Genomic DNA, 19,033 nt, shown 5'->3' with positions numbered 1-19,033 from the left:
GGAGTCCTGGTATTTCAGGAATAGGCCAGCGGGGTATCACTCCACAAGGCCTATTAGTGAGGTATAAGTCTGACCTATATAGGTCCCTTTATATCCATAGGTCCCTTATAGGAACCTATGTCACTGCGTGGGTGACCGCTGTAATGGGCAAAGGGATCGGGGAATGGACTACTGCAATGTTATAATTTTATAATATCCACAGCAGGGTGGGGTAAAGGATGAGTGAGTCCTGTGGATCTCTGTAAAGTCACGTAGTATAAAACTGCACAGGAATCAATGAATAGTGAAGGTGATTTGTCCAGTAGCGTGTTCTGAAATAGGTGTTACCGGCGTGGAGGGCAGTGAGCGGCGTCCCGCTATGTACTCTTACCGGATGAAGTTCAAGGTGCTGCCGCTGTGATGTCGCTGCTTGGTGCACGGGTGAACACAGCCGTGCGCTGTCACCCGGCTCCACAGTCTCTTCTGCCGTGACTTCCGGGTTCCGCTCTCGTGAGATCGCGGCTCCCTTGGCCAGGCTTACAGTGTGCTGCGGGCTCTGACTCCCGGCTGGGAGGAGGCTGCGGCAGAGGGTGGTGATGATGGGAGGTGTGCTACTGATGTCCTGGATGTGGAATAGGTGTCCCAATGCGTTTCAGCCACTAGGGCCTTTGTCAAGGAATGAGGGGTGCTGCTAAATCAGACATATAATTTCTGGGGTGAGCCAAGTACAGTATAATTCATGGGGAGCTGCTAAGTGTGCCATGTCAGTCCAGGGGTGATGCTAAGTGTGCCATATCAGTTCAGGGTTAATGCAAAGTGTGCCTTATCAGTCCAGGGGTGCTGCTAAGTGTTCCGTATCAGTCCAGGGGTGCTACTAAGTATTTGCATATGAGCAACCCATCTCTAGAATATATGGTATCTGCCCATATTTTTATGCATATATAATTTTTATTCATTTTTTATTTGTGTATTTGTATATGTCTTGTCTTATATAAAATTTTGTTACATTATTTAAAGTGTGCCCTGGTGTCCGTCTGTTCAGTGTGGATCACAGGTGATTTAAACCAGTTTTTGGCAGCGCAAGTGCAAAACCCATCCCCTTGTCCAAATTCTCAGTGAGTCACCAGCAGACTTACTTGCCCCTGCTGCAGCCAAACCTGGTCAACTTTTTACAATTTATCATCATTTTTAATCAATAAATTATTTATATGACTTAAGCGCCGGGTCCTGCGGGTTTCGGAGATCTCTTAGGAGTTCCCTCCACACCCACAGATTCTCATGCTACTAAGTATGTCCCATATCTGTCCAGTGTTTGTGCCGTCCACTTGTTTCACTTAGCTTAGTCATCCAGCTACCTTGGTGTAACCTTTTAGCCTAAAAACAATATTTTGAGTTGTGAGGTATTCAAAATAGACTGGAAATGAGTGTAGATGAATGTTATTGAGGTTAATAATAGCATAGGAACAAATAAAATAATAATAATTCAGTGATTTTAGCTGTTATTATGTAAAAATACAGATCCAAAACCAGGTGGCCTTCTAGACAGTCCATAAAACCTTTTTCCAATCTTCCTCTGTCCAATGTCTGTGTTTTTTTGTCCATATTAATCGTTTCCTTTTATTGGCCAATCCCAGATATGGCTTTTTCTTTGCTACTCTGCCTAGAAGGCCAGCATCCCGGAGTCACCTATTCACTTTAGACGTTGACAGTGGCGTTTTGCGGGTACCATTTAATGAAGCTGCCAGTTGAGGAGCTGTGAGGTGTCTATTTCTCAAACTATAGACTCTAATGTACTTTTTATCTTGCTCAGTGGTGCATCTGGGCCTCCCAATCCTCTTTCTACTTTTTGTGTTGTACTAGACTGTCACATGAAAGTTCTCTTTTTCTGACCATTTTGAGAGTATAATCGAACCCACAAATGTGATGCTCCAGATACTCAGCTAGCTCAACGGAATACCTGTTTTATAGCCTCTCTAATGAGCAAACTCATTTTCAGCGGTGCTAACATAATTGCACAAGGGTTTTCAAATAATCCATACGTTTTCTAAAGCAATTACCAATGTACCATTGTACAATGTACCAATGTACCATTAGTACACTGGAGTAATGGTTGCTGGAAATGGACCTCTATACACCTTTTTAGATATTCCGTAACAAAACAGACATTTGCAGCTAGTATAGTCATGTACCCCATTAACAATGTATAGAGTGTATTTCTGAATAATTTAATGTTGTCTTCATTGAAATAAACAGTGCTTTTCTCACCACACTTGCACAAGGAAACATTAGTTAAAATTTGCCATATAGATTCTGCCTATACTTAATGAGTGTACCAGTTGCACTTACTGCACACGGTCTTATTGCAACAGGCATCAGAGGGGCTGATCTCTATCTTTGGGTAGAAACCTTCCAGTATGCACTCTACTTCTTCCAGTGGTATGCACTCATGTGCCTGACATGTGATTCCACTGCCGCCCTCTCTGCACACACAGTCCTGGCAGCCAAGCTGGAACAGTTCTCCAAACTGTAAAGAGAACAATTAGATTACAATTATTGCTGTCTTCAGAAATGGAAAAATCACAATAAACTCTATTCTGCCAGTGTCAGAATCTTCAAACTCAGAGACGCCTATAAACAGCATGGTGACAAGTAACTTAATAGCTCGCAAATGTAAGCTTGTCTATTACTGGGACAGCATATGTTCTTTCAGGCATAGTTAAGCCCTCCCCAGCTGTAAGTCATTGGACATTGTATTCTGTCTACATATAGGGCAGTAGAGAGACCATCCGGGCCCCGGTACTTTTCAGGGGGCGTAGCCTAATCATGAGAGGCATGGCCATGTTCCCTACATGTACAGAAAAACAGCAATGTAAGCAGCTCTCTGGCCACACTGCAGCCCATTACACAGCAGCAGGTGTTGGGTTGAGAAGAGCTGTTGCTGCCAGGTAATGGGGGCCCCATTGAGCCCCTCCACCAGACCTTGGCCCGAATAATTAGTATAACCCCCCTCGGCACCACTGCCTACAGCATACACCATGCGAGTCCACCAAACCCCGCCTGGCGAATGGCCGGCCGCCAGCATGCTGTGGTGCACGCATATTAAAATGACTTTCAAGTCACTTAGATATGCGTGGATGCTTGGACGGAAATGGGCGGGCAGCTGACATCCGGTGATGTCAGTCACCCGCCCCCCACAAAGCGTTCTCATGGTAACACCCATGAAACTGCTGGGCATTCCCATATGGTAACAAAATACAGAAAACTGCTTAGAGCGCTAATCAAGGTGGTTTACTCAAAGCGAGCAGCTGCAAATAGGGACTAGTCAGGTCCCTGGGTATTCAAAATGGAAAAAAAAGAGAGAGATATTACAGCGCTCTTAAATTTTAATGAGTCAACCAATTTATACAATAAGAATAAATATTTATTCTGTATAGCAGAACATACAATAAAACATACAAATAAAAACACTGGTGTGGACCTGTTATTATATAACCTGCTCCGGTAGATCTCAACCTGTGGGGGAAGTATGGAAGCAGCTGGAATCCAATTTGTAATCCCAATGAATCGCTGGAGGTGTCCCAGTCCGCAGTGGACTTATTAGCTTGTGGGGATCCTCTCTAAGGTGCATTTTTGTGATTATGGGATGGATACTCCAATTTTGTATGTGGTTGTCCCAGTCCAAGACTTTGTATGGGGGCTTTTTGTAAAGTGCACTGTGACAGATATAAAGTGCTCCAGGTGTTGAGAAATTGATGAAATGTCCCAGAAGAATAAGCAGGTGGTGGACAAAGTTTCCACAACAGGTCCAACTTGATCACCAACGCGTTTCGCTGTCACTAAAGGGGCAGCTTTTTCAAGGACTTCCCATTTGGTAATGAGGCAGGCCGGTCCATAATAGTATAGCTTTATTAGCATACATGATGTGCGATTTTTCAGTCATGGCAAAATGTGTGAAATTTTTATCGCATACCGCACACTACCAGATGTGCGATTATCGGTAGATGTGCGATTTTGACTGTTTTTACAAAAAAAATCTCACATTACCAAAAATCGCACCCGATTACATTTCACCCTATATATACATATATATCCCACTATTAGCCCATTCAGCAACAACAACTAACTAAAACAGATATTGGCAATACTGATAATTTTTTTGTATAGATGACAGTGTGTTTTTTTACCTGAAAAAGAACTAATAATGTATTTTCATGCTTGTGTTTTTGTTATGTCAGGGTTTCCTACCCTCTTGAAACGGCCTGGAGGCTCCCAAAAAATGGTTCCTCCTCCTGGCCCTCTGCAAAGGTGGGCAAGCCTCCCAAATTCTGCATTTTGGGGGAGAGGCTGGGGGCTAAAATATAAAAAATCTGGTGATTTTAAAGTCGCCATCAGGCCCCGCCCCCAGACGTGCTGCTGATAGTCTCCTTTTCGGGCTCCTCCACCAATACCCTTACCTAATCTTTCAGGGTATTAGACTAAGCAGTGGTGGCTTTTACCAATGGGCTGCAGGATTACAGCCCCCCCCCCCCCCCCCCCCAGGTAAATTCCGTCACTGTAGTGGATCCAGGTGCAGTCTGTGAGACTTGCTATTGAAAATTAGACCTGCCAGTCACCCAAGGCAGTCCCATTGGAAGGTGTTCCCTCCCTACAAGACTGCCTCTTGCAGCTGAAGCAGCCCATATAACCTGGGGTATGCAAATGCACAGTACTGAGATCAATACTTTGAATGCATCGGTCCCAGTGCCTGTCACATGCATTGAACAGGCATCGGAGCCATGATACAGCTTCAATGGGATGCAGCATAAGCAGCCCATAGAAGCTGGGGGTATGCCCTTGAGCAGTTTCGAGATCGATTCGGAATCAGAACCAGCTTTATTTGCCAGGTATACTTGCTAGGAATTTGGTTTTTGTTTGCTGTGCAGCAGCCAGGTGGGTAACAAGTAAACAGCATACAGTATAAACAATAAACAGGTGGGGGAACATGTACAGTCATACAGAAAGCTATTCCGAGGGGACACCGACAGTGTTAGATTATGTGCAAAGGGTTATGGCGCGACTAGACAGTGAGGTGTTTATGAGTTCACTTGTCAACAGGTGAACCGCTTGAGGAAAGAAACTTTTTAGGCTCCTGTTGGACCTGGTGAGAATAGCCCTGTAGTGTCTGCCTGATGGCAGCAGGTTAAACAAGCCATGGCCAGGATGTAGTTGGCCCTTGACTATCTTTGTTGCCCGCTTTTTTGCTCTGGACAGAGGGAAGGTCTGTCCCGATTATCTTCTCCGCGGTTCTGACTACTGTACCTTTTGGAGTCTGCATTTGTCTCTCGCTGGTGGAGCCGTAACAGACCTGTATTGAGGAACACAGTACAGACTCCACAATTGTGGAGTAGGAGGAGCAGAAGCTTCTGTGAGATGTTGAACTTCCTCAGTTGCCTAAGGAAGAATAATCTCCCGGGACCCATTTAAGGTCCCGGGAGATTATGGTTCCTAGGAACTTGAAGGAGTCCACTAGCGACACCACACTGTCAGCAATTGTTAGCGGAGGAACACCAACAGCCTTCTTCCTAAAGTCCACTACCATCTCAATGGTTTTGAGTGGGTTGAGCTCTAAATGGTTGCTTCTGCACCACCAGGCCAATCGGTCCACTTCTCGTGTTTTTAGTGTGTAATTAAGACACAAGTGTGTAATTAAGACACAGGTGAATCACTTGGGTAATTAACTCTCTGGTATAAATATGAGCATTGAGCTCACAGTTGACACTTGCTCTTGAGGAAGCCGGAGATATCCAGGGAAACGTGTTGAGCTGCCGACACAGTACTTGCTGACACCATCCTGACCTCCATAGCGACCTGTTCATCCCCTATTGACATTCCTCATAAGAAACATCTGGATTCATCCCTTTGGGATATCTTCATTGTCCCTAATTGTTCCAGCACAGATGAAGATTGTCTAATTGGGAAGCCTGAGCCCTTGCAATTATAGGGCAAACAAGGACTATTGGGTCACTACATCCTGGATACAAATCTCCACCAGGACAACCAGATGGTAATATAAACATTTTTGTCTGGAAAATATATGCTCAAATTGTCCATGTGACATAGATGCTCCAATATATCGAATTATCCCTGAGATAGAACTTCAAATGTGCACATTGCTCTAAATTGATTCACATTTTATCTTACTATTTTATTATGTATTTGTATTAATAAATTGTATAATTATCCATGAGAACCGTCTGGTCCAAATTATTGGTACAGCCAGCGCTGGCACATCCATATATTTCACAAACTGATTAGTTGCTATGGGATACATGACCTCTTTTCATTTTTAGAAACTTTAGCAGTGGTCGAAGTGGGGCGGTATACGGGGGTATGGCATACCCCCACTTTAATCTGAAGATAAAAAAAAAAGTTTTTTTTTCCCCCTCAGGATGCTCTCTGATCACTCAGCAGCACATATTGTGCTTTTGTAATACCCCTGTACAACGGGGAAGTCTGGCAGGGGACGTTGATGGACAGGGGGGTGTCCGAAGGTGCGCACTATATTCACTCTTTACTTTTCCATACCCCCACTTCAAAATTTCCATACCCCCACTTCAAAATTTCCACTTCGACCACTGAACTTTAGTAAATACAGTATATCCCCTAGTGTGGACTTTTGTTCGCTCACACATGACGTATTAGATTACGGAAATCCTGCCATGCTACAATCCATGGTGTTGCCAGCGGAAACTCCAATAAACCCCATGGAGCAAGTTTTTCCTGGAGCTGCATGTTTTGGTTACAGTATTCAATTGCAGGACTAAACATAGGGTGGGGTGACCTTTATTCACATACCCCCAGAGCAAATCTGACAACCCTTGTGCCACGCAGAAGACTCTGTAAGTCCCAACAACATCCTCTACAGTGGTAAGATAAATGGGAGACCACAAGGAGTCCAGGAGACCACTGGAGAGCACTGGGCAGTTAGGGGTTTTGTTTTTCTTACATACATTGCAGGGTTTTCAGCTCTGAAAATGCTGCAACGCCTTTTTTTAATTGGATACTGCAGGTATTGGGGGCATGCATTCAAAATTGGATGTGTTAAACCTTAAGCTCAGTTGACTTCCCCCTATATGTCTATAAGGACATATTAGTACATAACTTTGTGTTATCTGCAACCAGGTGCATTTTAACAGAAGGGGGGGGGGGGGGTGTGGCCATGTGTAGGCTCTAGGTTGACCCCCAGTAGACTCTGGCATCTTGCACAATAAATGCCGCTATAATACATCTAACCCATTGTGTCTTATTGTAGATTAGAGATAGAGAAAAGGAAAACGTTTAGAAATAACACCCACCATTCGTGGTATATTGTCAGGTCCAACACATCCTGAAAGACAAAGAATACAGGTATGTCAATGTACACTTGGGTGCTGCCAGCAATCCCTGAAATCCCCTTTGTGATCCCTCTGCCATTAAATATTAAGCACAGAGTCTCCTCTCCAGGCTTCTCCCGGAGAGGGAACTCTAAAAGGTAGGCAAGTATGATTACAAGTGCTGTAAACGGTATATGACCCATATATGACTCCACCACATAGAAACAGAGAAACAGAGAATTTGACGGCAGATAAGAACCACATGGCCCATCTAGTCTGCCTTTTTTCACCCACTTCAATGTGTATAACAACAATAATTTTAATTAGTTCAATATGATACTCAGTGTAGTATTAGAATGTACTGTACTATTTAGAAGCCGGGCAAAACGTCGACTTCTGCTATGTGCTTTCACTGTGAGCTGTGACCGTTTCTACTTACACTTTCAGCTGTGACAGTTTTTAGCCTACAAACTCTCCACTCCCCCCCCCCAGTCCCTATCTGCTCCTACTGTACCTCCAATCCCTGTCTTCACAGCTCCCTCTTCATATTTGAAACAAGTCTGAAACAGATCAGTATCCCTGCAAAAATTGCTTCCACTGTGGTCCATTTGGGCAGATGTATTAAGCTTTAACAAGAGATAAATGCGAGGGTGATAAGGAGAGATAAACATCCAGCCAATCACCTGCTAACTGCCATGTTACAGGCTGTGTTTGAAAAAAGTCAGTATGGAGCTGATTGGCTGGACGTTTATCTCTCCTTATCACACTTGCATTTATCTCTTGTTAAGATTTAATACATCTGCCCCATTGAGTGGAATGTAGTGGTCAATGGTGGTACTTCACCTCATAGAGGTGAGGAGTAGTTAGCCGTATTTATACTGTATATATATATATATATATATATATATATATATATATATATAAACAAGATAGGAGGTGCACTACAGTTTTATCACCAATACCCACTTATCAGGTGGCTAGTAAAACAAAAAGAATAACAAAAAGTTTATCTTCAGTTATGCATTTCCATTTTTCACGGTGTGCCACAGAAATACTTTTAGTCCTACGCGTTTCGTCCTTCAGGAATTGATCAGGGGCAATGAATGCATCTAATTTGATAGTATGAATAGTGTAGAAATGAATTGCTATTCCTTTACTTTGTGCAGTAATATGCTGTAGTACAACAGGTAGATTACATTTTATAGTAGGTCATTTTATGATCACCGAGTTCACAAGAAGTATAGGTTCCCAAAAAAGATATTCACTAATAAGTAGGTGTCACTCCACAAACATAGAAATGCAGATTTTTCTGAAGCTCAAAGAGAAGTGTGCCGTGTACCACAGGTTCACAAAGCCAGTGGACACCTAGTCTTCTTGTGAACTAGGTGATCATAAAATTACCTACTATAAAATTTAATCTACTTGTTATACTGCAGCATATTACTGCACAAAATATAGGAATAGCATTTTATTTCTACACTATTCATACTATCATATTAGATATTCATTGCCCCTGATCAATTCCTGAAGAACGAAACGCGCAGGACTGCGAAGTATTTCTGTATGTGGCACATCGTGAAAAATGGAAATGTCTAACTGAAGATAAACTACATGCTGTACTACTGAATAAATGTTATTTGTTTATATCGATTTGATATTCTTTTTGTTTTACTAGCCATCTGTTAAGTGGGCATTGGTGATAAAACTGTAGCGCACCTCTATCTTGTTTCTATCCATTTCCCTTTCAGTCCCTCTGTTAACAGAGAGGTACTATAGGGGTGCTAATCATATCTGATCTGCAGGTGGGGCAGATGTAGCATGTGCAGAGAGAGAGTTCAATTTGGGTGGGGTGTGTTGAAACTGACATCTAAATTGCAGTGTTAAAATATTGCAGCCAGTATTTACCCTGCACAGAAACAAAACAACTCACACAAATCTAACTCTCTCTATATATGTTACATCTGCCCCATGGTTTTGCCCATTTTAAGAGCAAATTTGTACTGTGATCAGATCTGAATAAGGGCCATAGTATATACAGATAGATAGATAGATAGATAGATAGATAGATAGATAGATAGATACCATTTCTTCTGACTAGTAATTGCATTCCTGTTTCTTCTCTCTGCCTATCCTTCTTGTATATATTTTTCAAAATGTCAGATTGTTTTATAATACTTATAAATAATCACTAGGAATGTAAGTGTATATAAATCTCAATAATTATGAAGCATATCTACATTTTCAAAGGACAGCCATTTCTTCTTACCACAAGTATTCACACAAACATCCGAGCCTGGGCTGGACACCGTAGTACCTGGTGGGCAGAAGCAGCCCTCAACCAAACGTTTATCATTATTCAGTACTGCATCTTCTTCTGGACTAAAATATATAAAGCAATCAAACTTGCTATTTCTCCTACACATGCATAGCAGTGACACTAATATATAAACTCTAACCCATTCTAATTATCTGCATGTGTGATATAAGGACACACAGGGCCACATGGGCCTGGGACTGAAATTGTTCAACAGCCTATTATAAGAAGTGGAGGAGGATGGATCAAAGCTATGTGGGTGTGGCCAGTGTCATATGGGCATGGCCAGTGCAGTGTGGGTGTGGCCATTGCCGTGTGGTCATGTACACTGTTTACACTATCAGTCTCAATGTCTCCCTTAACCCCTTCAGTGGTGGGTTTTCTTTTAGGGATCCATCCCCAGTGGGTGAGTTTTTTATGGGAAGCGCTCCCTAAACAAAACCACCACTGTCTCCCCTGGGTCCGAGCAGCGACAATCAGCCGTTGCCCGGCCCTGCGCCCCGGCTCCCAGTTCCTACATGCTGCAACCCGGCTTGTCATAAGCCGGTGGCGCAGGCTGTAATGTAACAGCCGGGGGGGGGGGGGGGGGGCGGGCAACGCTGAAGCTGCCCGAGTTCAGCGATGAACTCAGCAGCGCTGCCCGGTGCTAATCACTGGCAATCCTGAGAATTTACCGGGATTACCAGCTTGGGCATTAAGGCATAGCCCGGAAAATTCTCGGGATTGCCAGTGAAGGGGTTAATATGTAAAAATCTAAAAACTGCATAATTTTATGAGAAGCAAGAAATACAATGTTAATACATTGTATTGATGGCTGACTGTGTGGCCAAATGGTTAAATGCTGCACTTCTTTATAGTATCAGGTTTGTGACATTGTAATCAAACGATGTAGGGGTCTATGTATTAAGCAGGAGAGATAAAGGGCCAGGATGTAATGGAAGACTATTTTAGCGGCCAGAAATATAATGTGTGACTTGTTCCCGTAACTCAGCCAATGAAATGGCCTGCTTTTTTTAGGCTCCGATTGCAAACCGGTTCCAACTTCTCACTGTATTTTTAGAGCAGAAAGCATACAATTTTTTTTAAGACCAACTGGCATGTGGTAACTGGTAATATTACAGTTGCAAGTTCAAGTATTTATGCAAAAGTCTTGTGATCTACATAATCTATAGAAAATGAATTCCAGATGGAATTGAGCAAAGTGGGAGTAGTGGGTGGTCGGGTGTGGTATGGGACTCCGACAGTCGGGATCCCGACAGTCACTATCCCGACGTTGGGATCCCGACTGCCCGGAGTCAGACAGCATGGCGAGTGCAAAAAAGCCCCTACGCGAGCCACCTATTCTATTCTCCCTCTATGGGGGTCGTGGACCCCCACGAGGGAAAATAGCGGGTGGCCGTCGTCGGGTTTTGACAGTCGGGATGCCGACGTCGGGTAAATGACTGTCGGGATCCCGACTGTCGGGAACCCATCCGGCACCCGGGTGGTCTAGTGTTCTTCAAATAACCAGCTACAGTACAGGTTGAGTATCCCGTATCCAAAATGCTCGGGACCAGGAGAATTTTGGATAACGGAATATTCCGTATTTTGGAATATTTTATTATTTCAATCATGTATTTTGAAGTATCTTGCATGTATGCTGTATAAACACATAAAATACACACAAATATATTTTATTACCACATAAAATACACACAAATATATTTTATTTCTTCAAAAAACAAGGTTTCAAAACATGAAACAAAATTTGTGTACTATCTCAGATATTGAATTTGAATGCCAAGCAATCATTTTCTTGCACATATATAGTGCCAGTTACATGTCATGTCACCAGTAGTGCTGTTACAAATGTCCCCAGTGAGTTTTTAGCAAAAAAAAATTTTTTTGTTGACATTCTGGAATGTCTGGTTTTCGGAATAATTCGGATAACGGATACTCGGATACGGGATACTCAACCTGTATATAGCTATTGGCAGCAGTAATCATATGATGAGCTCTAGTCAAGGAGTTATTTGGTGGCTTAGGAATAGATTTAGGGAGAACCTCGAAAGAAGATGGGTACCTACCTATAACAGTTCAACCTTAAACATATAAACAAAGGTCCAAAATAATGTTTGGGACACGGAGTCCTCACCACAAGTGAAATTGCATCTAGCAACCAAGCAGCATTTAAGTCTGGGTCTAATTCAGCATGGAACGCTAATCTGAAAATTTGCAAATCAAGCCATTATTAAACAACTGCGCATACGTAGAATTTGCATGCGCGGGGCCAAATATAAAAAAAAAATGTATCCCTACTCATAGAAGTTGCACAGTGGTTGCAGTTTGATTTACATGTAGCTGGAATTTTTGGGAGGAAACATGACTTTTTGTGAGTGTGTATATGAAAATTTAGGGGGTATTCAATCCCGTTTCAATTTGCTCGACATCCAAAATGCAGCTCGACAATTCCAGTTTCTGCCTATTCAAAGTGTAAATCATCAGTGACTCCTCCTGTTCACATTTGACCAATGAGGCGAGCTGTAGGTGTGCCGATCTCGCCTTCCCTCCTCGAAAGATACTTTATAAACCCATGAACCTCGTGGGTTGGGGGGATTTCTTTGTTTCGCCTGGGATGATTCTAGCTTTTCAGCAGACCAGGACAGGGCTTGGAAGTGTGACGCAGGGAATTATCCAACACAGACAACATTTTCAAAGAAAAGAAGCAAGTTTTACAAAGCACCATTTAAGCGAGCAGCAACCGACCATATGAACTGTTTAGTACAGTAGTTAAATAGTATATCCCCCATTACAATAGCGTCAAAATGTATAAGGGGTAAAAGGAATTTAATGTATTCTAGAGATACATATGTACTGTGCCATTCCTTAAACAACTACACTGTTCATAAGATATTTTTCATAATATCCGGTAATCTTCAATACAGGATATCGGCAAGATACTTTGAGAGAGCGCACCAGCAACACCAATTTAAAATATTAATTTTATTTACATCAACTGCAAATTAGTGATCACAAATATAAAAATTACATAAAAAGTAATAATACATTAATATGATACCATAGGGACAATGCTATAATTGTATAGATTGAATTTCTGGTGCATAGATAGAGCAGAAGTTGCACCCCATATATCAATTGTCCACTAATAGTGACCAATGTTGGTATCCAGGTCTCCAATCTCTCTTAGTCACACACTGATGATAATTGGATAGTGTGTATTGAACCCACCAATTATGGCAATAATTGTATTGGTAATTCAGTATTTCACCAAAGGCAATTTAACTGTCTAATACAGCTTAGAGTCAGTTTTGAGTTCCGGATCGCACATCCAAGTGCTATATATATTTAAATCAGATGTACCACTGTTGTAAACAATATTAGAACTTTTGAACAATGTTATGTGGAAAGTACAGGAGGCAGCAGCCCCGGAGCTTACCGGGTCCCGATGTTGAAGCAGTATTGTTGGGTACAAATCTCCAAAATTCCACCTGTGGGATTAGTCTCCTCCTGCAATTTTGAGCTGTTATGCTCGTTATTGTAAATAGCACTTGTGTTCCCCACAGAGTGTGGCTGGAGCAGCAGCCGGCTTTCAGAACGCCGTCTGACCTCAGCAGCGTGGTAAATAGACGAGACAGGGCAATGTCCGGAGTGTTGCCGTGGGCAGATTAGATGAGCAGAGACACAGTCCAAAATGCTGCCCGGCAGATTACCCTCAATGTCCCGATTTAGTGCTTCGGCGGTTGCCGGGGGTGGACATGAGCACCCTGACTGCTGCTGACGGATAGGTCCAGTTACCGTGCGATCACTGGAACATCTACTTCTGCGTAGTAATAGCAATGATGCCTAAATAGGCAGAGATTGGTAGAGAATCCTGGACACCTCAAGATAAAAAGTAGAGAGTCTTAACGCGTTTCTCCGCCGTTATGTGTGGCGGTTTCATCAGAAGAATACTCTCTCTGTTTAGAGAACCATATTTAAAGGTCCACTAGCCAATCAGAAGATTGCTTCAATTAACACTATCACCTGCAGTAATTAAACAGGTCTATCCACCTGTCTCAATGCAAACTACATATGTAGGTGTTGCTTTGGCAAGTTTCAAACATATATATATTTAACATTAAAAAAACGTTTCTCACTTAATTTGATATAGTGCTATCCCTGTTTGTAACAAACGATCTAGAAAGCACAATGTTACAATAAATGATTGAGTTACTAAGAATCACATTCTATGCACAGCGAGAGGAATGAGTTTACTTATATCAATATCAGGAAATTACTACTACAGGTCGAGTATCCCGTATCCGAACATCCGTTATCCGAATTATTCCGAAATACGGACATTCCAGAAAGAGAAAAAAAAATTTTTTTTTGCTAAAAACTCACTGGGGACATGTGTAACAGCATCACTGGGGACATGATATGTAACTGGCACTATATATGTGCAAGACAATGATTGCTTGGCATTCAAATTCAGTGCTGAGATAGTACACACATTTTGTTTCACGTTTTGAAACCTTGTTTTTTGAACAAATAAAATATGTTTGTGTGTATTTTATGTGGTAATAAAATATATTTGTGTGTATATTATGTGTTTATACAGCATAAATGCAAGATACTTCAAAATACATCATTGAAATATTAAAATATTCCGAAATACGGAATAATCCGTTATCCAAAATTCTCCTGGTCCCGAGCATTTTGGATACGGGATACTCAACCTGTATTGTTAAGAGGCTGTTGTGTGGCGCACCTCATAGAGACGCTGCCACACAAAACAGAGAGCTCTGAGTTCTAAACCCACTAGCCACATCTCTCTATCATAATTTATATTTTACAATAAACTGTATATTTAGTTGGTGTTTTATTTCATTCTATTATGTGTATATAGTTAGTCAGTTTAAATACATAATTTTGTCATACCAATTATATAGTTCACAAAAAAAACAATTTTGACTGTTTAAATACAGTGATGGCTCCGTTTATAGCAAAAAATCTATATATAGGGACAGCACAATGTTATAATAAGAAATTAAGTTGCTAGGAATCATATTAAGTGCAAGGCGAGAGGAATGAGTTACGAATATCAGTATCAGCAAATTTCCAATGTTACTATAGAGCCATTATGTGGCGCACCTCCCAGAGCTGGTGTCACCCAGACCACAGAGCCCCGGGTTCAAAACCCATCAGCTGTATCTCCATAAGTTATATTTATATTTTTCCCTCTTAACATTACACTTTTTTCTTTCCTTTTTCTTTTTTCTCTTTTCTTTCACTCCCTATCTTTTATACAGGGAAGAATATCGTAATAGTAAGATCCATAGAAAAAATATGTTGATCTACTCAGTGGCTTAGAAATATATAGTAATAATAGTGCGTTGGCCTGTTTGGGAATAATAAAAAACATAAAGGGGCAGAGATGGAAGGAGAAAATAATTCATTACATCAGTATGTCAGACCAATAGTTTGGTCACATATTTTTCAACAATCAGTCTGAGATACCTGAATCTACCCAATCAGGTGCAGAGGAAATATAACCATAGATATGTGATACATCAGTATATTTTTGGCCCTATGTTCAACAGAAAGCTAACAATCAATCCAACCGAATTAAATACATCGTCCCAGCCAGATACATAATAGTATCCAAAGGTAAGTTATACATATACAAATACATAGAATCACTACTGTATACATGCAAAGACCTCCGGAATTCTCCAGATATTGTAGATTGTTCGCTTTATGTACCTAAACAGTTGAGTTCAATTAAGACCAAGCGGTGTTAATGTCCCCAGGGAGAATATCCAAAATGCCTCTCTTTTACATAGATTCGAGAACCGGTCCCCCCCTCTTTTAGAGATTGGTATGCCTTCAATGGCATTCTATATTTCCCTGATGTTTCGATCTCACATGTCTAGATATGCTATGTGTCTGGACCTGGTTTAAAACGTTCCTTCGATGTTCGAGAAATCGTACGTTCAGAGACCGTATAGTCCTCCCAACGTATTGCATACCGCAATCACATGTGATAAGATATATCACATATGTTGAGGCGCAGTTCAGGAAACTTTTTATCTTATGTACTGACCGATTAGAAGAGGATGTAAATTGGATGCTCTTATCTATGAGGAATCTACAGGTGATGCATTTGTTCCTACCACATCTGTGGCACCCCACTATCTTCAGGGACCGACTTTGCTCGGCTTCCATTTGCTTGAAATGGCTGGGAGCTAGAGCATTCTTTAGATTCAAATTTTTCTTAAAGATTATTCTCGGTTTTTCTTCTAGGACTTTTGCTAACTGTCTATCCGTTTTTAGAATCTTGTAATTTTTATTGATAATTTTCTTTATTTCATTAGAATGAGAATTAAATTTAGAAATAAACAGGGGATTATGATTATCAGTATGATCGATTTTACTACTAGAACTTTTTGTTTTCCTTTCAAATAGAGACTCCCTATTTACTTTATTAACCTCCTCTAAAGCTGACATGAGGATATCTAGAGGGTATCCTTGATCTACAAACGAGAGGACTAAATCATTTGCTTGTTGTGTGAAAACAGAAGAATCTGAGCAGTTCCTTTTTAGTCTCAGTAGCTGGCTCTTTGAAATGTTATTCAGCCAGGGGCGGTGGTGACAGCTTCCATAATTCAAATAACTATTGCAGTCCACTTCCTTTATAAAGGTTGATGTTGCAATTTTGTTATTTTTAATACAAAGGGCAATATCCAAGAATGTGATATAGTCATAACTAATTGTGTGAGTGAACTTAAGCCCAAATGTGTTATTGTTTAAAAAATTAACAAAATGAAGTGCTTTTTCGTGCCCCCCGTGCCAAACAAAAAACATATCATCAATATATCTGCCATAGGACACCAAGCTCGCCCTGTATGGGCCCCCCCAGATATAACTTTCTTCAAACAAACCCATATAGAGGTTTGCAAAGCTCGGGGCGAACTTGGTGCCCATGGCAGTGCCAAGAATCTGTAGAAAAAAAGAACCATTGAAAGTGAAATAATTATGTGATAAAATGAATGCAACAGAATCCAAAATAAAATTTCTCCTACAGTCACTCAGATCCTCATCCCCTCTCAGAAAATGTTGGAGGGCTTGAATCCCTTGCTCGTGTGGTATGTTTGTATACAAGGACTCAACATCGCAAGTCATAAGTAGATAATCCTCCTGCCACTCGCAATTCTGGACACCAATCAAAAATTGTGTGGTGTCTTTTATGTAGGACCGGAGTGACTGTACATGAGATTGAAGAAATGAATCAACAAAAGCAGAAAGTGAAGTGGTAAGGGACCCAACACCTGAAATAATGGGACACCCAGGGGGTGAAGAAAGTGATTTATGTATTTTTGGCAAGTGATAATAAGTGCGTATAACGGGATGTGCATTAAACAGAAATGAAAATTTCATTACAAGACATTAACACCGCTTGGTCTTAATGAGTCAATTGAACTCAACTGTTTAGGTACATAAAGCGAACAATCTACAATATCTGGAGAATTCCGGAGGTCTTTGCATGTATACAGTAGTGATTCTATGTATTTGTATATGTATAACTTACCTTTGGATACTATTATGTATCTGGCTGGGACGATGTATTTAATTCGGTTGGATTGATTGTTAGCTTTCTGTTGAACATAGGGCCAAAAATATACTGATGTATCACATATCTATGGTTATATTTCCTCTGCACCTGATTGGGTAGATTCAGGTATCTCAGACTGATTGTTGAAAAATATGTGACCAAACTATTGGTCTGACATACTGATGTAATGAATTATTTTCTCCTTCCATCTCTGCCCCTTTATGTTTTTTATTATTCCCAAACAGGCCAACGCACTATTATTACTATATATTTCTAAGCCACTGAGTAGATCAACATATTTTTTCTATGGATCTTACTATTACGATATTCTTCCCTGTATAAAAGATAGGGAGTGAAAGAAAAGAGAAAAAAGAAAAAGGAAAGAAAAAAGTGTAATGTTAAGAGGGAAAAATATAAATATAACTTATGGAGATACAGCTGATGGGTTTTGAACCCGGGGCTCTGTGGTCTGGGTGACACCAGCTCTGGGAGGTGCGCCACATAATGGCTCTATAGTAACATTGGAAATTTGCTGATACTGATATTCGTAACTAATTCCTCTCGCCTTGCACTTAATATGATCCCTAGTAACTTAATTTCTTATTATAACATTGTGCTGTCCCTATATATAGATTTTTTGCTATAAACGGAGCCATCACTATATTTAAACAGTCAAAATTGTTTTTTTTGTGAACTATATAATTGGTATGACAAAATTATGTATTTAAACTGACTAACTATATACACATAATAGAATAAAATAAAACACCAACTAAATATACAGCTTATTGTAAAATATAAATTATGATAGAGAGATGTGGCTAGTGGGTTTAGAACTCAGAGCTCTCTGTTTTGTGTGGCAGCGTCTCTATGAGGTGCGCCACACAACAGCCTCTTAACAATAGTAGTAATTTCCTGATATTGATATAAGTAAACTCATTCCTCTCGCTGTGCATAGAATGTGATTCTTAGTAACTCAATCATTTATTGTAACATTGTGCTTTCTAGATCGTTTGTTACAAACAGGGATAGCACTATATCAAATTAAGTGAGAAACGTTTTTTTAATGTTAAATATATATATGTTTGAAACTTGCCAAAGCAACACCTACATATGTGGTTTGCATTGAGACAGGTGGATAGACCTGTTTAATTACTGCAGGTGATAGTGTTAATTGAAGCAATCTTCTGATTGGCTAGTGGACCTTTAAATATGGTTCTCTAAACAGAGAGAGTATTCTTCTGATGAAACCGCCACACATAACGGCGGAGAAACGCGTTAAGACTCTCTACTTTTTATCTTGAGGTGTCCAGGATTCTCTACCAATCTCTGCCTATTTAGGCATCATTGCTATTACTACGCAGAAGTAGATGTTCCAGTGATCGCACGGTAACTGGACCTATCCGTCAGCAGCAGTCAGGGTGCTCATGTCCACCCCCGGCAACCGCCGAAGCACTAAATCGGGACATTGAGGGTAATCTGCCGGGCAGCATTTTGGACTGTGTCTCTGCTCATCTAATCTGCCCACGGCAACACACCGGACATTGCCCTGTCTCGTCTATTTACCACGCTGCTGAGGTCAGACGGCGTTCTGAAAGCCGGCTGCTGCTCCAGCCACACTCTGTGGGGAACACAAGTGCTATTTACAATAACGAGCATAACAGCTCAAAATTGCAGGAGGAGACTAATCCCACAGGTGGAATTTTGGAGATTTGTACCCAACAATACTGCTTCAACATCGGGACCCGGTAAGCTCCGGGGCTGCTGCCTCCTGTACTTTCCACATAACATTGT

General features: G+C 41.1%; 1 protein-coding gene across 1 annotated transcript in view; it reads right to left on the bottom strand.

Moving 5' to 3' along the window:
- Positions 1-19,033, bottom strand: part of LOC146045082 (mucin-5AC-like) — a 110,624-nt gene that overhangs the window by 9,548 nt on the left and 82,043 nt on the right. The window contains exons 18-20 of the mRNA XM_083163766.1: positions 9,598-9,710; positions 7,314-7,345; positions 2,326-2,503 (exon numbers count right to left, since the gene is read on the bottom strand). Of these exons, the coding sequence (XP_083019892.1) occupies positions 2,326-2,503; positions 7,314-7,345; positions 9,598-9,710 (323 nt within the window). The remainder of the gene's footprint in view (positions 1-2,325; positions 2,504-7,313; positions 7,346-9,597; positions 9,711-19,033) is intronic.

This window comes from Crinia signifera, chromosome 11 (genome assembly GCF_055691185.1).
Source record: "Crinia signifera chromosome 11, ASM5569118v1, whole genome shotgun sequence".
NCBI classification, from domain to species: Eukaryota; Metazoa; Chordata; class Amphibia; order Anura; family Myobatrachidae; genus Crinia; species Crinia signifera.
This window is presented reverse-complemented; position numbering and strand designations above follow the sequence as displayed.